The sequence below is a fragment of the Dendropsophus ebraccatus genome, chromosome 6, assembly GCF_027789765.1.
Source record: "Dendropsophus ebraccatus isolate aDenEbr1 chromosome 6, aDenEbr1.pat, whole genome shotgun sequence".
Lineage (NCBI taxonomy): Eukaryota > Metazoa > Chordata > Amphibia > Anura > Hylidae > Dendropsophus > Dendropsophus ebraccatus.
Window position 1 is genome coordinate 133,612,098 of NC_091459.1, and position 24,553 is coordinate 133,636,650.

Below are 24,553 nucleotides of genomic sequence, written 5' to 3' on the forward strand. Positions count from 1 at the left end.
CGTCTGCAATCCACTTCTCCTCTCCTCCTCCCCTCAGTGGTGTAAGTGGCTTCCGCAGGGTTGAGGCTCCCCCCCACCGGATCACAACATTGCTGTACTCTCTGATAGTTAGTTACTTGCTGGCTGTACAGTGATGTCATCTGACCTGGGGGAGGGGCCTCAAAGCTGAGGAGAGGTGGATTGCAGCACAAGCTAGAGCTCAACGCCGTAAAGGTACGGCCATAGGACACAGCTTGGGCCGCCAACGCAGATGTCTGGAGGAGGGGGTCCTGGTACTTGCTGTCATCTAATTAGGTAAGAGGCCCAATCAGATGACAGCGGCGCAGCAGGACAAAGTTAGTGTATGGGAAGTGCTGTATGGTGCGGCCCCCCCTAGCGTAGGGGCCCGGTCGCCATGGCAACCACTGCGACCCCTATAGCTACGCCACTGGCCGCAACACACTCATGGCTTTCAATGGGAATATGAACCACATCTGTAACTATAAACTGTGCCTTGTATTTTTTGGGATTCACATTTAATAAACAATTAAAGTGGACCAGTTCCAATCCTGGAAACCAGCTAGACTGGTAAGTATACATGTTTGTTATGATCCCTAACAGCATGTTAAGATATCAATAATAGCCAGACAATGCTTTTAAGGCCCAAAAATGCAAGATGAATTAAAGGAGAAGTCCGGCGAAAATAGTATTGTATTGCCCCCCCAAAGTTATACAAATCACAAATATACACATATTACGGGAAATGCTTGTAAAGAGCTTTTTTTCCCTGCACTTACTACTGCATCAAGGCTTCACTTCCTGGATAACACGGTGATGTCACTTCCTGGATAAAATGGTGATGTCACTTCCTGGATAACATGGTGATGTCACGACTCCCAGAGCTGTGCGGGCTGTGGCTGCTGGAGAGGATGATGGCAGAGGGACACAGGACACTAGAGGGACACTGAGCATCCCCCTGCCATCATCCTCTCCAGCAGTCACAGCCCGCACAGCTCTGGGAGTCGTGACCCTGTTATTCAGGAAGTGACATCACCATTTTATCCAGGAAGTAAAGCCTTGATGCAGTAGTAAGTGCAGGGAAAAAAAGCACTTTATAAGTATTTCCTATAATAAGTGTATATTGGTGATTTGTATAACTTTTCAAGGGCAATACAATACTTTAATAAAAATTTTTGCTGGACCTTCTCCTTTAAGAGGGTTAACTCAAGACTAAAAATTATGCACATGGACAGTATCTCAGTGGTGGGAGTCTAACCACTGGAAACCACACTGATTAGAAATGAGGTCCCTTGTCTCTTAAATGAATGTAGAAGAGTAGACCTACTCAACATCTCCTCTGTTGACTCTCTATACACATATTACGGGAAATGCTTGTAAAGTGCTTTTTTCCCTGCTTTTTTACTACTGCATCAAGGCTTCACTTCTTGGATAAAATGGTGATGTCACTTCCTGGATAAAATGGTGATGTCATTTCCTGGACAACACGGTGATGTCACTTCCTGGATAAAATGGTGATGTCACGACTCCCAGAGCTGTGCGGGCTGTGGCTGCTGGAGAGGATGATGGCAGAGGGGGCACTGAGGGACACAGGGCACTGGAGGGACACTGAGCCTCCCTCTGCCATCTTCCTCTCCAGCAGCCACAGATTCAGCTGGCTTGAAATAGAAGCAATTCCAACATTAGCTTTCTATCTTTTACTAATAGTGATTCGAAAGCAGAGCTTAGTGTTAAACCTAGCCCCCCCCCCCCCAACCTTCTCTACTCCCACCTGTATTCTAGCAACATAACAAGTGCAACACAAACAGACCCTAGAAGTCAAGCTTTATAAGGATTATTTACCACGGCTTTTGTAGAGCTTTCTTGTAAATCCCAGATCTTCAAGTAGTTGTCGGCCAGAGACATCACTTTTTTTCCATCGCCCAATGGTTCCCAAGTGACACTAGAGGAAATAAAGACAGATACGTAAGATACTGACATCTTCAGAAAACTGAAACAGACGCTGACTTTGAGAATTGTATTGGATCCTATCTGTAGACATAGATGTTAGAATTCTTCGAAAACAAAGATATTTACATGAAGGTCCTACTTTAACGACATGTCGAGAAAGATCCAATACTAGGTAGCAATCGATTTCTTTTACGATTATTATTGATATTATTATTTCTTTATATTATTATTTCTTTATAATAATACTAATACAGACCTCTAAATCCAAGACAAGTAGGACGCATTATGGATCTTACTTGAACACAAAGGCTATGAACATATTTGCATACTTTTTTTTTATTGTTGATTTGATCCCTGATTTAAAAAAAAAAAAAAAGCAGAAGAATATTTCCGACTATTTAGCTGATACCCAGGAAATAAGATAAAATCTGTCACACAGATCTTCTGCTTCCTCATTATTTAAGATTACCGTAAAGGAGAGGTTACACACCAGTACAAAGAGTAGACAGTGGGGAGAGAAACCCTGGAGAACTTCCATTGGGGGGGGAGCATATTTGAGCTCCTGCATCATGCCTGAACTATTTTCCTAATAATCCGCCATGCATTCCTTGTACATTAACCACTTTTTACCAAGGCATAAAGTAAAAATCCAGGGCAGGCAGGGGATGGTGATAACTAGAGATGAGCAAATATGGAACACACTTTGGTCCATCCGAACCTGAGCATGCAGCATTTGATAACCGGTGGCTGTAGAAGTTGGATGCAGCCCTAGGAAGTCCTGGAAAACATGGATAAAGCTTATGGCTGTATCTATGTTTTCCAGGTGGAAAACATTTCTAGTAGTAACATAATAAAGAATCTATACTTACCCGTACCTTTGCTCCCGCAGGGCATCGCCACCGCACACAGAACCCCACCCGCCTCCTCTAGCTCCCGATCTGTTGACATCACAACCCGGCTTAGCAATGCCCACTCAGCCAGTCAGTGACTGGGACAGAACACCTTTGCAGTCACTGACTGGCTGAGAGGGTCGTGGTGACACAGGAGGCCGGAATAAACGTAAGACCGGTGGGTGAAAGTGAGCAAGTGAAGCTGTGCTACGGGAGCACAAGGACGGGTAAGTGTAGATTCTTTATTATGTTACCACCACCCCCTGCCCGCTCTGGATTTTTACTTTATGTCCGGAGTTCTCCTTTAATTTCTCCAGGATACCCTTTTAAGAAATTAGCAGTAAATCAGTACAAAATTAAGGACCTGCTTAGATGACCACATATTAAATTGTGTTCAAAGGATACATAGGCTAAGCTGGATTGTAATTGAAACTGGGGCAAAAGAAACTAAGTAAACAATATTTTGAACCTTAAAAAAATCCTTAGGGTAGCTTCATACGTAACGGAACCGCAGCGAATGTCACGCTGCAAGATCGCTGTCCCGCCTCAGCGCACTGACTGGCTAAGCAGGATGTCCAGATGCCAGGAGCCACAGAACTAGCTGGAGTGTGAACCAGGTAACGTATGCATCGGGACGCCGCTTATATACTCACAGTGGGATGAAAATATCGCTGCCAGTATGTAATCCTATTGAAGCTAACAGGAGGGGAATCGAAGCGGATTTTGCTGCAAACTGGCAGCATGAAATCCGCTGCAATTCCATTACGTGTCAAGCTATTCTTAGGCTCCGTGCACGCGCGGCAAATTGGCGGAATTCTCTGCAGCAGATTCGTGTCATCATGAGAGTCTATGGGAGGTTTGCGCGCCTTGTCTCTCTGGGCTGAAGAATTGACATGTCCGCCAGTTTTGCTCCGTGTGCACGGAGTTTTAAGAAACTTTGTAATTGGGTTTATTAGCCGTAAAAAAACTCTTTATCATGAAAAAGCAGTTTGAAACTCTCCCCCCTGTCTTCACGGTTCTCTATGGAGAGGGCAGGGGTTGAGGGAAATGAGGCACCAAAACAGAACAACAAAGAGTTAACTTACAGCTACATCACCGGGCTATCTCTTCTGAAGTAAGCACTGACCTCTCTGACCTCTGAATAGAGGCTTTCATACTGCTCCCGCTGTGTAATCCTTTGTTCTCTGCTCTCTGATGGTGACTAATCTCCCTCCTCCCTCCTCCCCCCTCCCCTCTCCATAGATTACACAGGGCTCGACTGATGTAAAAGAGTTGAGATTTCCTGATAATGAGCAGTTAGTAAGAGAGAGGAGGGGGGGGGCTGGAGAAAGTCTTTTTGAATGCAGATAATGGCATATTTGCCTTATAAACCCAATTACAAAGTTTCTTAAAATCACCTGTACTATTGATTTCTGCAAAAAAAAAAAAATACAACAGTGACACTTTAACGTATAAGTTCATTTCAGATGCTGCACACATTCCAAGCAACAGAATTCATCTCTTTCTTATAAAATCTAGGCTAAGGAAAAGTAAAACTCTCTTCTAACAATAACATTCCCAGATCTTTCTTTTTTCTCTAGGTTTCGGAAACCCCAGCATTTTCATGATTGTTAAAAGATAGAATATATGATGTGGATTTTTTTACGTATAGGATTTTCTTACATATCAATACTCTGCAGTGATCGTCACCCTGCTCCTCGGCCTGTCACTGGCAATCTCCAGGCTTCCATAATTACACTGCTCCCATCACACAAAGTTCTGTTCCCTTTATACAGTAACACAAGTGCACAGGTCACCACTCTCACAAGATCACAACGTTCACATCCCGAAAAAGATGTGAGCATACTGGAGTTCAGTCGTGGCAGGTAACGGTACTCCCATTAATTTTAGGGAGTGTGTGGATAAGTACAATAAAGTTAAACTATTACTAATAAAAGAGAGCTGTACGACTATCTCACAATTTTTCAGTGATACTATTTTTTTTAATCTGATACTCAAATTTTTGCTTCCCTTCATTTGAAAACTCAGGTGATTCCTATCATTTTTTTTTAAATGACTTAAATCAGCCCTAAAGTCTGGTCCACATTTCCTGCTAACTGTTGTCCACTGCTTGTTGTTAAGGGAATTCTGTCTCCTGCAGAAGAGACCAGGACAGAAAGCAAGAAGTGTGGTGGGGCTTACCTAGTGCTATGTTCTGGATGTTTATGACTGCAAATATATCTACAGGTTTGCTTATCTCTCAAAATAAAGTTATATAGGGGATGTCCATGAGATTTATAACCAACCACATTGACTTACTAAGCAATCTAGGTGAGGTTGCATAAAAGGCCAGTTAGCTGCCAATGTGTAGGGAAAGCTACTAAATAATGTAATTGGGCATTGGCTGGAACATTTAATGAATATCCACAAGGAGCCTAGTCTCAGAAAGTGACAGATTTATAATTTACTTTTATTAAAAAAATCTCAAGTCTTTATCAGTTTTTATCAGCTGCTGTACGTTCTACATATCTATGTCTATATCGATGGCATACAGCAGCGGATAAGTACTGGAAGACTTGAGATTTTTTAATAGAAGTAGATTACAAATCTCTGACACCAGTTGATTTGAAAGAAAAAAAAAATTCGGAGTTTCCCTTTAAGAAATAAACATAAAGCAGCAATTTCAACAAAAATTTGTGGAAAAAAAGGGATTCTCTTTTTAAAGATTGATTTTACATCTCACTATTGAAATATTTTGCCTTTGATGAGCTGAACTTTTAGAATGCTAGAAACACTTTACAATGAGAGATTGAACAATGTCATGATCAAAAACAAACACTGTTGTCATCTTTGTGAACTCCTAAATAGCCTTTAAGTGAGCCTTACAATATGTTGGCTACTTATCGACGTCGGTTCAGATTCCTTTACTTTTCTATTGTTTCAGCAGACTGAAAAGTATAGCTTCACAGCTTATTTTAGTTTATATCATATGCCTCACTGCGCCAAAAATAAAATAGGCTGCATACTCGCATACTGGACAGAGGTGGCAGCAGAGAGCACAGTGTCAGACTGGAAAGAATACACCACTTCCTGCAGGACATACAGCAGCGGTAAGTACTTGAGAATTTTAAATGGAAGTAAATTACAAATCTGTATAACTTTCTGACACCAGTTGATTTGAAAGAAAAAAAAAGTTTCAACCAAGTACCCCCTTTAAAGCTTGATAAAAAAAAAAGTAAGTAAATTGCAAACATAAAGGACATACAGCAGCTAAGTACTGTAAGACTGGAGATTTTTTAAATAAAAGTAATTTACAAATGTTTATAGCTGTCTGAAACCAGCTGATTTAAAATAAAAAGATTTTTGCTGGAGTACCCCTTTAACGAGAGAGAGTAGTAGGTTCTTGGAACAAACTTCCAGCAGATGTGGTTGGTAAATTTACAATAATTTAATGTAAACCTGCCTGGAATAATTAAGATTAAATGGAAGATTAGGCTAGATGGATCACAAGGTCTCATTCTGCTGACACCAGTTCATTTAAAAAAAAAAAAAGTTTCGCCGCAGTTCCCTAGCATTTGACTCCAGCCACCGTGAGTCATGAGAGGCTGATCGCTTGTCATGTCGGGAAACGGTACTTACTGTACTTTAGCTAATCTTTGTTTTGCTTCTTTACAACTTATTAGCCAGACAACAAATTAAACATTGTGTATAATCTCGGGCACCTGCATATGAGGACATGGCTGGACTGGCTGCACACGGGGGTGGACATCTTTTTTTTTTTGTTTTGCTATGCTTCTAATATTCCTCTTAGGGCCCTATTACATGGGACGATTACCTTGCAAAAAATTGTTATATCGTTCGAACTTAAACGATAATCACTCTGTGTAATTGCAGGCAACGATCGGAAAATCATAAGTATGTCGTTGATCGCTGATTTAGATCTGAACCTAAAATTATCGTTAATCGTTCGCTGTTATTCCACTAATTTACAGTGTAATTGCACATTGTCCATTGTTTTGCTGGGATCAGAAGGAATAAACAAACATAGTAACGATTGTAATGACCATCGTTCTGTGTAAAATGGTGAACGATTTCAGGTTAACGATAAATCTCGTTTGCGATCGCTTATTGTTAGTCGTTAACTGTTAAAAATCACTCCGAGCAATAGGACCCTTAGAAATATATGAATTCATTCACAACTGGGTGTTACCATTTTACTTTACAACAGCTTTGTCTGATCATTGCCAACAGTGTCAGACTGTGTGAGGCTGTTTTTTTTTTTTTTTTTTTTTTTTTGGGGGGGGGGGGGGGGGGGGGGGGTGAACTGTCATTGCAGTTTTTGAGCCAAAACCAGAAGTAGATTCAAAGCAATGGGTAACATAAAGGAAGCAAGGGTGGTGGTGGGGACATGAACAGACTGGGGGCAGCTGGGGGAGACTAGGACAGACTGGGGCAGCTAGGGAGACTAGGGCAGGCTGGGGGTGACTGGGGCAGGCTGGGGACCCTGGGGCAGAGGGACAGCTGGGGGTGACTGGCAGACTAGGGCAGCTGGGGGTGACTGGGGAAGAGGCACAGCTGGGGGCAGGCTTGGTTTAGACTGCAAGGGAATGGGGCAGGCTGGGTGGGACTCAAAAAGACTGGGGGCAGCTGAGGCAGGCTAGGGGTGACTGGGGATGACTGGGACAGGCTGGGGGTGACTGGGGGAGCTGGGGGGACTGTGGCAGACTGGGGGTGACTGGGACAGAGGGAGAGCTGGGGGGGGTGACTGGGGCAGAGGGAGAGTTGGGAAGGAACTGGGGCAGAGGGAGAGCTGGGGGATCAGAAGGAATAAACAATCATAGTAACTATTGTAATGACCATCGTTCTGTGTAAAATGGTGAACGATTTCAGGTTAACAATAAACAATCTCGTTTTGCGATTGCTTATTGTTAGTCGTTAGTTGTTAAAAATCGCTCCGAGCAATAGGACCCTTAGAAATATATGAATTCATTCACAACTGGGTGTTACCATTTTACTTTACAACAGCTTTGTCCGATCATTGCCAACAGTGTCAGACTGTGTGAGGCTGTGTTTTTTTTTTTTTTGGGGGGGGGGGGGACGGTCATTGCAGTTTTTGAGCCAAAACCAGAAGTGGATTCAAAGCAATGGGTAACATAAAGGAAGCAATTCTATGTCTTCCCCCACTCCTAGCTTTGTCTCAAAAACTGCCATGTGTGAAACCAGCCCAAGGAAGAGACATAAGGAGCACCTGAAAGCATGCCCCCATGAAGTGAACATGGCACCACATAAATGGCAGTTTTACCTGTATAAACCACCCACTCATTAACTATTTGTGTTAATGGTCACATGGTTCTGTGGGTAAAAATGCAGTTTTCCTTGTTAAAATCCATGCCGACCTCAAGTAGACACCACGCTTTCGGCCACAGTAAACTCCCCCCTCAAGGACGTACACTACTGAATGGTAACACCCAGCTGTCAGTTTATTCAAAAACACGTCCAGGAGGTATAACAAAAGGTAACAGGTCATCTTTAGAGTCAATAAGATCTGTAAAACTCCTTTAAGAAACTCATCAGTGACAATGTGCCCAAAATATCTTTTAATTATAATTTTTTTTTTTTTTTTTTTGGGGGGGGGGGGAGGGACTTAGGGCCCTATTACACCAACAGAAAATCTGAAAGATTTTTTGAGCCAAAGTCAGGAATAAACTATACACAGAGAACAGGTAATAAAGACTGAGATTTCTCCTCTTTTCAAATCCATTCCTGGCTTTGGCTTAAAGAAAAATCTGCCAGATAATCTATTGGTGTAATAGGGCCCTTAAAAACCCATGATGGGGAAACAGATAATCTTTGGGCATCTCTTAGGGCCCTATTCCACCAGACGATTATCGTTTGCATAATCGTTAATGATTAACAATCTCAAACGACCGCTATTGCGAAAGACCTGAAAATGTTCACTCATTTCCATGGAACGATAATCGTTACTTATGATCGTAATTGCGATAGTTTTTTCTTCGCTATTTATTCGCTATTGCGTTCGTATCTATTGCGAACGACCGAACGATGTCTTATTCAATGCGAACGATTTGCGAACGAGCAACGATAAAAATAGGTCCAGGTCTTATAAAGCGATCAAAGATTTCTCATTCGGTCGTTAATCGTTAACTGCATTTCAACCAAACGATTGTTTAGATTCGAACGATTTAACGATAAACTGAACGATAATCGTCCGGTGGAATAGGGCCCTTAGGCTGGGTTCACACTGTGTTTATGCAATCCATTTTTTTAAATTCATTTTATGCAAAAAAGGACGAAAAATGGATGAAAAAACAATTAGGGTTCATCCGCTTTGATCCGTTTTTCCATTGACTTCCATTATTAAAAAAAAAACGAAGAAAAAAAAAACTGATCAGAACGAATACACTTTTTTATGATACACAGAAACGTGGTTGACCAAATTTTTGTGTACACTAAAAACTGATGCATTTTTTTTTTAATGGAAGTCAATCATAAAACGGATCAGATTGGATACACACAAATGCATCAGTTTTTTTCATCCATTTGTTTTCGCAGTGTGAACTCTTGTTCTAAAATCAGAAAAAAAAAATTCCAATTCGAGTCATGTATCCCAACTATATCGACTTTCTTGTAGAGAGACAATCCGCCCCCCAAGGAAGTAATTTCCTTATGTTTATGCCATCAGACAAGTACATCCGAGGAGTATAGAAGAATGAAATCTAAAACGTGACATGATCCGGCAGTGGGCAGGCCTGTGGTTAATGGGTGGTAGCCTGCTAATGCTTGAGCTCCACCTGTACACTCTTCAGAGAGAACAATCCATATTTTCCTCCTCTCGGCTTGCTTCCTGTCAGCGATTCAGTTGACTATCCAGCCAACCGGGGGATATATATATATTTTTTAATTTAATGCACTGCAGCAGGAAAGCACTCTTGTGGAAAGACAAGAGCATCCTGGATGGCTAATTCTCTCTGACTGATTTATAATTTGCGAAAGATGATGTGACCTTTAAAACCCGCCAGGCTGTTCTCGCTGCCGCTGTTTTCTCCTGAAAATGCTGCTGATGCTGTTCACAGGATTTCCACTGAGTGCTTTCTTGCTCTAATTTATCTTCCTGCAAAGGATTTTAGTGCCTGCTGTCTCTCTCTGTCTTGCTGTGCTTAGGCCGTGCATATAAGCAGAACACGGCTTCATCTTTCTTCTGTCCTTAACAGCCTCAGTTTTACCACACTTCACAGCAAGAAAAGCATTGCTGATGTACTGGCTCATTTTACTAGGGTACTTATAGCCAGAAAGAGAATGCTTCCCCGTCAACCTTATATAGGTCACCAGTGCTACCGCTTGTCTGGCAGAGGTAACTAGGGGGCTTAAAGGGTTGTAAAACCCAAAGTATAAAGCTCATAAAAGGTACAGCATAAAAAAAGCTATGCTAGTGCCATGCACACGTACGCATATGAGCATGTCTGGAGGTTGGCACAACTGGAGATAGGGGACATACTGTAGAGACCATGGAGGCAGACATTTTTAGCAATCCTACTGAAATGCAGCAAAGTAAGCCAAGCCTCTTCCCAGCATGAACAGGGTTTGGCATTAAGAAATATTGATGGTTAGTTCCCCACATGAAAAAAGCCAATATTCTGGCCATTGTTGATCAGACAGGCGTATATGCCATCAATGTTCATTATTATGGAAAAAAAGGGGACTCGGTCATCACTTTAAAGGGAATCGGTCACTAGGTTTTTTCCACCTTAAATGAGAGCAGCATAAACTAGTGACAGAAAGGCTGAACAGATCGGTGTATTACTTACATCATTAAGGTTAGCTGTTCTCCTAATATGCAGGAGAATGGGATACTTGCCACCCCCTGCCCACCAGCTGCTGATTGACAGTGGACTGCCTATACACAGCATGGATAGATAACTGCCAATCAGCAGCTGAAGGGCGGAGTTTTCTGCTTCTCATGAATAATGAGGACTACCAGGCTTATGCACATAATGGAGAGGACTACTTATCGTCCATGTTATTCTCTGGATCAGCTGCAACGAACAGTGTAAGTGAAACATCATTCTGTTCAGCTTCTCTGCCACTAGTTTATGCTACCCTGAGGTAGGACAGCAGAAACCTGTTGACTGAGTCTCTTTAATGCAGCCTGATCAATATCATCGGGGCATTGCCCACAACTTCTCCCCACCAAAGTCGAAAGTCACCAGGGACCACTCTGATGACATATGATTCAGGCAACACAAAAGTGATGGCAGGATCCCCTTAAGTCACTTTAGTAATTTCCAGGAAGACCAGAGAGGCAACATTATATTAAAGGGAATGCATCACCTAGACTTGTTTTTACTGACTATAGCCAGATACCGGAACATATTCGATTGTTTCTATTTTCTGAATATAATTCTTTTAATTGCATTTGGAGTACATTATTATGTGAGCTGACATCTTGCCTAAGCTGTTTTACATGCTTTACATCAAGCCTCATGGACATAGACACAATGAGCCTCTCCAGACCCTATTCTTTGTATAGGACACATTTGTGATTCATTCCACAGTAGAAATCTAAACAGCTGCTATTGTGTGCAACACTTATCTACATATTGGAGTCACTTATCACTGTACTGTATCACTGTCTGAAATTATAAGGAGGGCACTGCTGGAAAATGGTTTGTACGGAACAGGAGGCTTCAGCTTTGTTTTAAAGCCTAGTGGCTAGAGATGAGCGAGCCGGGCCGAGGTTTGGTTTCGTCCCATTCCGTGAGGAAAGTGGAGACAGCCCGAGTACCGCCCTAGGCTGTATTCCTGTTTTCCAGGCGGGATTCGGGCTATCTTCACCTTCCCCACGGAAAGGGATAACAGCGGGATTCAAATGCCGATGGTTCGTGTTCCGATGAACCCAAACCTCGGCCCGGCTGGCTCATCTCTACTAGTGGTCAAAATGAAAACTGCAAGATTTCATGATTATTGTTATATAGATGGAACATTTTAACATAGATATGTCAGAAGAAGAGATGAGCGAACCTCGGCCTTCTATGTACATGTGACTGCGATTGGCTGTAGCATCACATGAGCTATGTATAGGAGGTGACCTAAGCAGGCTTAGCAGGGGACATAATAGTGATAGATTTAGAGGTTTAGGCTTGCGCCAGTCTGTACATAATTTATTGTTTTCATATATAAATCACAATCATTAATTAACAATCTACCTTACAATCTAAAGAAAAGGAGTTTGTCCCCCGCCCCTCCCAAAAGTTATGTTTCTATTCTGGTTTCAAATCCCAAATCAACATACAATCCTTTTTTTGGTAATACTACCACCTTGTGTGGTTAAACCCGCAAGACGCCCATCCTAATTTTCTAATTCTTATAATATCTTTATACTCTAACACACCTTAACCCCCCACTTTAACAAAAATTACAAAATTGCAAATAATGCATTCGGGCAGCGGCACAGCCCCATTCCCACCCCGCCAAGGAGCAGAGATTGGGCCGGACCAGACCCCCACTACAACATATTAACCAACTTATTACAACCAACAACTTAGCCTCTTAACGAAAAGAAAATATCCACACCATTCATCCATGCTCCCTCCACTACCAGACATACCCCATATGGGGCAACCCCGGCAGAAGACAAGCCAATACGCACTCATTTTGGCAACCGAGACACAGGGTTCTTTTACTACCTCCATTTTCTTATTATTGTACTTGATATAGATTAAATTAATTGTAACCCTTACATAGCTTATGCATATACACAACATAACAGGTCTAGACATAACAGTCACATATTCCCCTCCGAGGTCACCTTGTATGAGCGCCAGGCCACCGGCACACATTATTTTGCAGTAGTTGCGGCACTCGCTCAGCTCAGGAGACCTGCAATTTACCAGGTTCCCAGCTGTTCCTTCCTTAGACGACACTTTAAAACACCGCCGTTCCATTTGCTCCTCAGGACTGGATGAAAAGCATACTGATTGGATCAGTCACGCGTATTCCTCTGCCACACATGTTCCTTCAGTCCTTAACCTTACTGAAAATTACAAACAAGTCTACCTTGCTGGAGCACTGTGTACAAATATAGCAGAGAATAGAGACAGGGGGGAGGATGCAATTCACTCTGGATTTCCATTCCAGCCCAATTCATTCTCTCTTCGACCTTTGTCAACCAAAGATGTCATTCAAATCTCGATTCTGAGCAGCCTATGGTTAAAGCCTTACTCCACTGCAATAACTGCATACAGAGTTCATCCTGTATCATACTGTGTACTTGTCAACAATCGTTGTTTATTTCTTTCCTTCGAATCCCCAAGACCGGGATTCTACACTGTGAGAGAGAAAAGACCGCCTAACAATCCTGTCAGGGTGAAAGCGACAGGTTGCAGCATACATCAAAAAGGGTTGCAATTATAGAAATGTATGGAATATCAAGAGGTGGCAAACTATTATCGAGCCGTTCTCAGAAAGACTACTTTTGGGTAGTGTACCCCAGGATGATCGTTGGCTGCTACTACAAAACTCAAAGACATTTTGCCCTGTTCAAAGAATTTGGAAGGGTGTGTATCCTCTGACTGAGAGCAGCAGTATAGTCATTTTGACAAATTGCCCAAAATGTAGGCATTCTTACCAAGCTGTTCGGAAAGTGTTGGGGGCAGTGGTTACACGAGTAGGCACACCTGTACACAAGCTCTGAACGTTCAGATAGACTACGAGTAGAGAGGATTGTTTGATTGTAGTTTTCTTGTTTACATCCAATGGCCCCTTCGCCATATACTCCTGTCTCCACCCAATCCATTTTGTTGGGCCAGTTGGTACCCATGGTGCCCATTAAGTTTCCGGCAGCCACCATCACCTATGTTTTGCAATGGTGCTGTGAGTGAAAAGCCAGGACTGTAATGGACTAGAACTGTATTGTTCTTAGGGTACTAATACACGGGCCGATGGGGGCCCGATAATAACTGTAAACGAGCAGTGATCTGCTAGATTGGCTTTCGTTTACTGGGCCTATTACACGGCCCGACAATCGTTTAACAAGGGCTGCAGGGACACCGTTACCGATGTCCTTGCAGCCCTTGTTTAAACTGTATACATTACCTGTCCATGCTGCAGGGCTCCTCTTGCTCTGTGATTCTCCCCGGGTTCCGCGCACTCCAGCTTCAGAGCGGCCTGTCTGAGCGGACAGGCCGCTCAGCCAATCACAGGCCAGTACCGCCGCGGCTAGTGATTAGCTGAGCAGGCCTGTAAGCTCAGAAAGGCCGCTCTGAAGCTGGAGCACGCGGGACCCAGTGAGAAGCACAGCATGGATAGGTAATGTATTCTTCTTTGCATATAGTCAGCCGCCGGCCGCGCAATGCTATTGCACGTAGCGATGTGCTGTCGGCGCCCGACAATTATAGGTCCAAACCTATATCAACGATCATTGGCTGACCGTTGTGTTTATTACACAGAACGATAATTGACCGGATAGGGCTGATTCGGCCGATTATCGTTCCGTATAATAGTACTCTTAGTGACGAATCCATGTTCTGTTTGGGATCTGATAGGGTTATGGAGGCCTCGTGGGAAATGCTACAACTGCTGGTGTGATGATCTGGGCTGCCATGGTATACAATAATCAAGACACATATGAGGGTTAGTGATATGTACAGGACATCCTGCAGCCATATGTATCATCTCTCACAGCTTCCAACTAACATTTTTAAGCAGGATAATGCTCACCCACACAAAGCAAGGTATCCTAGGAATGTCTCGGCTACATTCTAACACTTCCTTGGCCTGCCTGGTCACCAGATTTCTCGCCAATTGAGTAATTATTGCAGCGATGGGGAACGTTCGGCCCTCCAGCTGTTGCAAAACTACAATTCCCATCATGCCAAAGCAAAGATATAGTCGTAGTTTTGCAACAGTCGGAGGGCCGAAGATTCCCCATGCCTGATTTATTGGATGAGCAGGGATACCAGCTTTAGCAACCTCTTTCAACTACAACGCCATGGCCCAGCTGAGCACCATGCGCGGGAATTGAGTCAAGGTTTAAAAAAAAAAAAAAAAAAGGGGATTGTGGCACCCGCACCCGCTTCCCCTGATGGTACATTTGCTTTGAGGCTATGTTCGCATTTTGTACAAACAACAGCCATTGTTTAGCATGATCCTATGGCTGACATTGTAATATCAACTATAGGAACTTTACTTTAGCTCAATATTAACTCCTGTACTGTTTGGGTGTATCCTGTCATAAAATTCCATTGACTTCAATGCAAAGGACAGGTAAAAAAAAGTACTGTGTGTGAACAACTAAAAACAACGGCCGGAAAAATATGACTTGTTCATTATTTTTGTTTGGTACATTGTGTGAACAGTGGTCGTTGTTTGCATTGAAATCAATGCAAATTATTTCATTATAAAAAAAACATCCGTTGTGTAAATTGAAAACAACGGCCGTTCTTTTAATAAAAAGTATGTTGCGGCAACATAGCCTGAAAGCTAAGTTTTACTCAGTTACAGTGGAGAAGACTATGGAGGAGGCCGCTACCGTTTCACGGCTGGGGATGAATACGGGGGAGGTTCAACATTTAAATGAGGTCAATGAGAGAAGATCTGCATTATTACTTTGGTTACAGTTTATTCTATGGCTGGATTTTTTTTTAAGAACACCTCATCGCTGAACCAGGTGCATGTCATTACAAAGTTTCCTGTATAGCTCCTGGCGATTAAACATGGCTGTATCCTATGTTTTATGTTCACACATTAGAGCGATGCAGCAAGTTGTAGAAAGTTACATTTCCATAAAGTGGAGAACAATATGGCCCAGGTAGTTTTTGCACCTGTTTATAGCCCCCTGAGAATCGGACCTATTTTGGCCTTCAGGACACAGTGATTTTTTTTTTTTGTTCCGCTTTTACATCTTTGCTTTCCCAGAGTCATAACTTTATCTTGCTGTTGATATATCCGCGAGGGCTTGCATTTTGCAGAACTGGTTGCCTTTTTATTGGTCCTATTTTGGGTGTGTATAATGTATTGAAAGATTTTAAGGTTTTGTTTTCTAATTTTAACTTTACAGCATTCATCATGCAGTATACAGTTCTGTACAGTATGACAGTATGTTAATGTTATTTTTTGGGTCAGTACAGTTTAAGTGATAGCAAAATATATAAACATATATAATTTACCACCTTTGCATGGTAAAGACACACAAACTGGCAGCAATTTTGCCATTTTTTAAATGCATTTTTTACAGCATTCATCATTTTGTGATCATTTTACAGTTCTGAATCTTAAAGTGTTGCTGTCATGTAAATGTCAATAGTACAAGTGATTTTAAGAAACTGTAATATTTTTTATTAAATCTAAAGAGTTTCCTTCTGTACTCAAAAAGCAGTTTTGCAGCCTCCCCCCTCACTTAAGAAGAAGCAGGGGAGTTGCTGAGGGGTATAAGTAAGGACGGAGAGGAGAAAAAGCAGCCCTGCACAGCACAACACTCTGCAATCTTACCTTACCATGTTCTCAGACCTGCACTGACCTGTAAATTTAGCGTTTTATGTGCCCAGTCTCCAAACTACACAGCTGTTTGTCTCCTCTTCCTGCTCACTCATTACCCTCAGCCCTTCCCTCCACCATAGGTTATAATTAGAGATGAGGGAACCTGGAGCATGCTCGAGTCGATCCGAACCCGGACTTTTGGCATTTGATTAGCGGTGGCTGCTGAAGTTGAATAAAGCCCTAAGGCTATGTGGACTATGTGGATATAGTCATTGGCTGTATCCATGTTTTCCAGACAACCTTAGAGCTTTATCCAACTTCAGCAGTTCCAGCTAATCAAATGCCAAAAGTTCGGGTTCGGATGGGCTAGAACCCGAACCCAGTTCGCTCATCTCTAGTTATAATGGACCCGGCAAACCCCATTTCACTTTGCTCCTATGTAATTTTGACTACAAAACAGCTTTCTGAGTACAGAAAGAGGCTTTTTTTTACCTAATAAAACCTATTACAGATTTTCTTAAAATCAATTGTACTATTGATTTCTGGTAAAATATTTTAAATGCCATTTATACTGTAATCGTTCAAATTGTGCTTTGACAAAAAAAAAAAAAAAAAGTATTTTTAATACTTATTTTTTCCCCCTTATATTTTGACATTTTACTTAAGTCTTATTAGGGGTCTAAACTGTGCAATCTCTTGTGTGATGCGCTGCACTACATGGGTACTGTAGTGGGTTATGCCTGTCAATGTAGCACTGATCCTGGTCACAACAGAAGAACTACGATGGCACACTTAAAGGATAGGCTCCCGGCTGCAATAGCTACCAGCTGCCACCCCACAATCATGTCACAGGAGAGTCAAGGGATGACAGAGGAAGCATCTGTCCAACCAATAAGATACTATGGATCCAGATGGATAAATGGCCGAGATCAAGGTTTTCCCCTATCCCAGCCATTATATTTAAATAAGAGCTGTTAATATTCCTCAGCCTTCAGCACCACAGCGATGTACTACTTCATCATGCTGTGGGAATGACCAGCTTACAATGAAATAATAGTTTATAATGGGAGGCTGAGATCTATGTTATCTCTGATCCTGGTCATGTGTTAAAGGACAAATAAGATTTACTTATAACGTTTTAATAAGTAAAAAAATTTCTCCACTTTATAGCGCCACTCTTAATTGATTCAATAAGAAAATAGCTGGTAATAGCTGACGGGCTGATCAAGTCACCTGACATGCTATGCTGTATCTGATAGGTCAGAGCCCACTCTAGTGCCAGCCTTTAGACTCATTTACATAAAAGTGAACCCTTTGATACTCACAGGGGAATCCATCATAGTAGAATACTGATAGTATCTAAAAGAAAACAAACTCTATTCCCTTTCCAACATCTGATAAACATGTTTGTGAAAATGTTAGACTAGGAGTATGATGAAGGCCCAGAAGCAATGCCAACTCCACCGACAATGGGTGCTGATTATCAGGCATTTACTTGTTCAAGTCCCCTAAAGGTACTAAAAAATAACTCAAGAATAACTATTTTAAAAATATTAGAAATGTTAAATTTAAAAAGAAAAACACTTTATTCAAATAAAGAACTATAAAAGAAATTCAAAGTAAAAGAAAAGAGATTCATAAATGAAAAAAACAAACAAAAAAAAACGGCTGTTATCTGTGCATCCAAAAAACTCCAAACAAATATCATGCTTGAAAAAGAACGAGAGTGCTACAGTTATTTAACACAATCAGTAAATGCAAAAAAAAAAAAGTTCCTTTTTTCCCCCCAGGTGCACTGGGCTGCAGGGACCAATCTCTGATCAAGCAGCCTACCAAACCAGATCATGTGGTCAACTTGGGCCCTGGCCCTCTTCCAGGTCCCCCTACCTTAAAAGAGTCAGTCTTGATCAGGTTTCTTTAGGAGTAGGAAGCAAGACAAGACACAGCTAATAGCTTCTCCTCAGTTTACTTACACAACACTATACAGTGTTAAACTCTTACAGGAGAGGACAAGTTGGAGATACCCTCAAACCATGCTGTGGACTAGGAGAGTCACACTGCAGGACAGTATCCACAGACAGCAATAAGCTAGGAACTCATCCGGATAGAGCAAAGTTGCTAAGAGCCAAGGAACTCTATCTCGCAGCGCAGTTGTCAGCAGGAAATCCCCAGCATTCCGCTCATCCCAGGTAATAAGGTCTGGGGCCTTGTGTCACCCTCTAGGATGGGTCCCTTGACACTGGTAGGGCAAGAGGTGATGTTAAGACTCAAAGGTCAATACATAGGCACAAGTATTCTCTTCTTCTAAGTATTCTACCTCATCCTCCAAAATCCCGGCAAAGCACAGTACTACTTGGGTTGAGACTCTCACGACAGCCTCCTCTCTGCTCCTCTGAATCTCTCAACACGCAACTCAGTCAGCACGACTGTACTCTTCACTGTATCCCTATCACAGATCTGGTTGCTTTATTATCAAGTGTGGCAGTTCCTGTAGTCCGGGAGGGTCACTACACCACTCCGGCCCACAGTGATATCATCCCAAGAGACCCCGTATCAGCCCGGCAGGACACTGTCCACAGGGAAACAAGGTACCACCGGCCCTTTAAACTAAAAACAGGTGTTCCACCATACCTGTGTGCCCAACTGGCACTGGCGTTACGACATAACATCACTGGGCCTGGTTGTATCTCGGCAAACCACCATAGATCTGGCGTCACACCTCAACATCTAGCAAGTGACCGGTCGCTGCTGTGACATAACACCTTGGGGGCTTACCACACCTGAATACTGGGAGCCATCGTTAGCACCAACCTGGTTGCTAAAGGTTCAAAATTCAGCAGCAGACACTATATCTCCTTCGTTCCTGTTCAAAATCGGTGATGGTGGTCTACTGACTTTTATGATCCTTGTTATGTATCCTTAGGGCAAATCATGAGATCATTTTTGAATTTTTTTCCCCTGCTTTAAGACTGCATTAATTAAGATCGAAACTTTACTTATATATGTAATTACCGTGCCCGGATTTCAGCATATAACGTCCTTACATAACTTCACGTCTTTTTTAATAATGTGGAGTAACAGCAAATCCAGTGTGAAATTTCCATTCCAGACTGTCTAAGATCCACATTTTCTACCTACTCCGGTTGTAAGCCTATTAACACGTACATTTCACAAGGTGTCTCAACAACAGAATTTAACACCGTTAGCTTTTACACCTAATTAGTAATGAACAGTTTGCTTTTTAGGACATCTTCGATACATGCAGAAAGACAGAGACCATACTCATACATGTGCATTTAGGAGCAACGTCAATCATTCTGTCCGTGGTCCTAGCGGGGGGGGGGGGGGGGGTGTCTGCTCTATACCGGTACACCCCATGGAAAGGAACGAGTCATATGTTAACAAAAATCTGCTTTGTATTTCTATTTCTTCTTCGCTCTATTTGCCATCTGCTGAAGTCCATACCATTTTCACCTCTCCGCTTTCATTTCGTATCCAGATGCTTAAATTATCACCTTTTATTTCGCAGCCTTCATTCTCATCAAAAAAACTCCTCTTGATTTTTTATTATTTTCTCCTTGCTTACAGATAGCCCAAGGAATAAGCTGGCCTATGTCTTTTAAAATGTCCTAGGCAAAATCGGCGTGCGGTCGATGCATGTAACATCACGGCTACCTATTAAGATGTAATTTATCATGGGACCAATCAGTGCAAGACCAATGTTCTTGTATTATAGAGGCTTATGTAGCCTTCAATTTCCGTGACAGTGGGGAGAACATCTTTTAATAAAAAGAGAGTTACATCAAATCCATTCATTAATTTGAAAACCTTACAACCTACAAAGTCATAGGAATGCAGAAGATGGACAGCAGAATTTGAACGATAATTGTACGTGTAAACGACGAACGAGAAATCGTTCATTTTGATCTTTCAACATGTTCTCAAATCGTCTCACATCGTTCCGTGTAAACAGTCGTTCGCCGATTTAACCAATGTGTGAGATGGGCTTAAGCGATCGCAAAGCAAATTTTCCGTACAATATATCATACCGTCTAAACGCTGATCGTTATGAAAAAAAAAAATCGTTACTCGTACGATCGGGCCAATTATCGTTTCGTGTAAACGTACCTTTAGACCGTATGATCCAACTAGTTTAATCTTCCATTTATTTTTAATCATCCCAGGCAGGTTTACATTGAATTACTGTAAATTTACCAACCACATCTGCTGGAAGTTTGTTCCAAGAATCTACTACTCCCTCTTGTTAAAGGGGTACTATCAGCAGGTTAGACGACACTAACTTGCTGATGTATGCGTCATACCTTTCTCCTTGGTGCCGGTCCATCGCTGTTAGTAGTCATAATCTTTGTCTGGAAGCACTATTAGGAGCACTGCCGCAGGGTACTATTACACAGGCCGACTACTGCCCAATCATTTTAGTAAAAGTTTACTGGACCTATTAGACATTAGCGATGTCCATGCAGCCCTTGGCAAAACATCTGATACCTTAGCTCACCCTGCTCACAGTCTTCTCTCCTGTGCTCCGCGGCTTCCTGGTCCCAGCAGCAGCGTCGAAAGAGGCCTATCAGCTGACAGACTGCGTAGCCAATCACAGGCTGACGCTGCTCAGACGCTGAAGCCATGGAGTGAGGAGAGAAGAACGGGAGCAGAGAGAGGTAAGGGATCAGGTGTTTGGGGAATCGTCAGCACATCGCTATTACACACAGCGATGCGCAGTCGTCGCCCGGCGATTTTAGATCCAAACCTAAACCAGCGATCAGCCAATGAACGTTGTTATTGGCCGGATTCAGGGCCCTAACATTGCTTCTGGGCGAAGATTACGACGACTAATGCTACGTCTACACGGAGCGATCATTCGCCCAATCGATCGTTTAACAATTTTGAAGCAACAATTTGGTTTTTATAACGATCAGCGTTTAGACGAATAAATAGTTAGAAAAATCGTTTGAAAATTTGTAAGAAAAATCGTTAGTTTTTAAGATCGCTTAAGTCCGTCTTTTACATAGGGTAAATCGGTGAAAGACTGCGAAGCGATCTGCGAATTTTCAGCAAACGACGAACGACGCTTTAAGAACATGTTGAAAGATAAAAATGGACGATTTCTCGCTCGTCGTTTGATTGTTTGCTGTGTTTACACGAGCCGATTATCGCTCAAATGTGATAGTTTGTGCGAAAATTCGAACAATAATATTTTCGAGTAAAGGCAGCATAACAGAGCGGAACCGGCACTGAAGACACATAACTTCCTTATTGGCCCTGGCTCCTATAGGGGGCTATAAGCAGGTTAGATTCGTCTAACCTGCTGATAGTTTGGGAGGAAGATCAGAAGCAATGTCACAAAAATCTGCTGCGGAAATTTGCCCATGCATTTCAATGGGCTGCCCTTCCGCAGTGCACTGATTGGCTGACCCCGAAGCAAGGAGCGTGGAGCAGGTAATGTATGCTCCAGGGCCACGGGGGTTAACGGCTTATTTTATATCATACGTCATGGTGCTTGTTCCAGTAAAAAGTCATCTTTTAACATTTACGGACTACATCATAGGCCCCGCCGTCTCGACGGCCATTGGAACAGGCCAGCCTGAAGGTCTAGGTCCCACCCCCTCTAGGTTGGCCCATACTAATGGCCGCTGAGGGGGGGGGGACTTATAAGCCAATTACGTCACTGGGGCGGCGCCTACGGTGGTGATGTGGGCGGGGCTAAGTGATGCCGTAAAGCCCCACCTAGGTGGCACAATCTGCAGATAATAAAAGATCACCATGATGTATGATATAAAATAAGATATAATAACTGCTAAATTTACCCTTTACATCTATGTAGAACAGTCAGAATGCAAAAAGTGGGTGACATTGTCACTTTAAGTCTAATCTGATAAGATTTGTGCTTGAAATATTTCATTTTAGTCTTTGGACAACACAAGACAAAGTAGATAACTGAGAGGGAATCGACACAGGCACAGGTGGAACACACAACCTCTTTGTTATTTTACTTGGCTGGATTTGGCATGCTCGAGTTTGATTGTTTTGGCATTTGAATACCAGTGGCTGAAGAAGTTGGATGAAGCCCTAGGGAGTCTGGGAAAACACGGTCAGTATAAACATTGTTAAATAACCAAGTCCTAGAGCCACTTGTGGCCAAAAATAGACTATTTTAGAACCTTTTACCTTACCCTACAACAAGTTGTGATACCAGCAGGGTACTGATTCCTCAACAATAACATGGTTGGGGTCATGGCCCTAGTACTACAGGTACTGCAATAGTCCAAAACCGCCCTTTATAGTTTTTATTTTTACTATATATTTATTTAGGCCACTACTCCTTTTTACCACTTTTCCCTCTCAGTCGAGTGAGTATTGGAGGAACAATGGAACCCTCCAAATGGTAGCCATTAGTTAGAAGTACCGGAGAAAACACTGAATGTCAATGGACGTCTTTTGCTTCTGATGGACAGCGTAATTCTTCATTTTGATGAGGACTTGAACTGCAGTTTCTTTGGCGATTGCAGCTGATCAAGCGAAGGAGGGAAAATTGGCTCCAAGTAGCGGAACCCCTCCTGAGATCAGCTTGGCTTTGGGGGGGACCCTTTATTTCAAAAAGGGGTTATATCTACAATGTAACAATACTTAGCGGAATAAAACCACAGGAGACGGGAGGAAGACACAATGGAGTTATCGTGCTTGACTATTTTGAAATCAAAAGAGCAAAAATCCATTTCTTTGCCTTTTTTTTTTTTTTTTTTTTTAACTTAAATCAGCAGAAAACCTGTTTTTCCATTTCCTTCCACCTGATGATTTAAATGGCAGCGCCCGAACAATGCTGCTCAAGGAGAATCAGAGACTTAGGCTATTAGTAACGCCGCCATCAACTCTAATAGCAGAAATTCACTAAATTGTGACAATCGTGTGCTGAATAGCATTGATGCGGGGCGGCAAATAAGGATATGTGCGACACTACCAGCATTCAAGGTTAAGGATTCCACCCATTCATTTTCCTCCTGCTTCACTACTCCTCTGCCTCAATATGTTCATAGAATTAACAAAGGATTTACTAAAGAAAAATGATGGAAATGTCTTCAATTTTCATAATAGGAGAATGACATAATATATTCTATTCTAAATAACACATATCCCCGATCTCACAGTTTACAGGGAACCTGTCAAGTTGAACAAGCAGACTGATCTCTCAGCGTTGTGTTATTATACAGCAGGAGGAGCTGAGCAGATTGATATATAGGTTTGTGGGAAACTATCAAGGAGAACGTGTACTGTACTCAGTTACATCTTTGTTTATCCTGGTGCGAGCAGTCCTAGTCTATGACTAACATCTCTATGGGCATACCATTCAATGGGCGGAACCACCCACTAGACTCCTAAGCCCAGTTTGTACTGAATCCTTTTACACACAATACAATTATATATAGTATTAAATATATAGTATTAAATATATAGTATTAAAGAGCCCAATATTTGGAGCAAGCACTTGCTTTCTCTTTGTTCCCTGCTCGCTGTCTGTGCTATTACAGTGACAGTGAGCAGATAAGCGTGGGGGGTGCGAGGAGCTACAGAAGGGGCTGCCCAAAGGTCTGTGTAGTCCATAGGAGATGGCGGTGAATTGCTGCCAACGCTTCCATTACATAGAGATATTGTTATCACAATTTTAGGTCATGCACGTCGGCTGATCGTTGATTTAAAACACAACCTATTAAGGTAGCTTCACACGCACCGGTTCCACAGCTGATTTCATGTTGCGAGTTTGCAGCGAAAGCCGCTGTGGATCCTGGTAGTGTGAAGGTCTATGGGAATTTTCATTCTACTGCGGATATGTAACCCAGCCCCTTTAACCCCCTGCCGCCCGCAGCCCAGAGCACACATTACGTGCTTGGCGTGGTGGCTGTGTGAGGCTCCCAGCTCCCCTTGCTCCTCATCAGCCAATCAGGCAGCACTGATGGAAGCCGGAAGCCTCACACACTGCTGCGGCACCAAGCAGGTAATGTATGATCTGGGCCGCAGGCACAGGGGGGGTTAAAGGGGCCGGGTCACATACTGACAGCAGAATGAAAATTCCTCTGCAGGTATGTGACCCATTCAACTTCACACTACCAGGATCCACAGCGGATTTTGCTGCAAACCCGCAGCGTGAAAGCCGCTTTGGATCCGGTACATGTGAAGCTACTCTTACAGGGAACGATTATTGGATGTTAATCAGCCAAGAACAGCCAAATATC

At 42.5% G+C, this 24,553-nt stretch overlaps 1 protein-coding gene across 5 annotated transcripts in view; it reads right to left on the reverse strand.

Annotated features, from left to right (window-relative positions):
* EIPR1 (EARP complex and GARP complex interacting protein 1) overlaps window positions 1-24,553 on the reverse strand; it is a 165,245-nt gene that overhangs the window by 43,535 nt on the left and 97,157 nt on the right. For all 5 annotated transcript variants that reach the window (XM_069973049.1, XM_069973050.1, XM_069973052.1 and 2 more), the window contains one exon: window positions 1,840-1,939. In XM_069973049.1, the coding sequence (XP_069829150.1) occupies window positions 1,840-1,939 (100 nt within the window). The remainder of the gene's footprint in view (window positions 1-1,839; window positions 1,940-24,553) is intronic.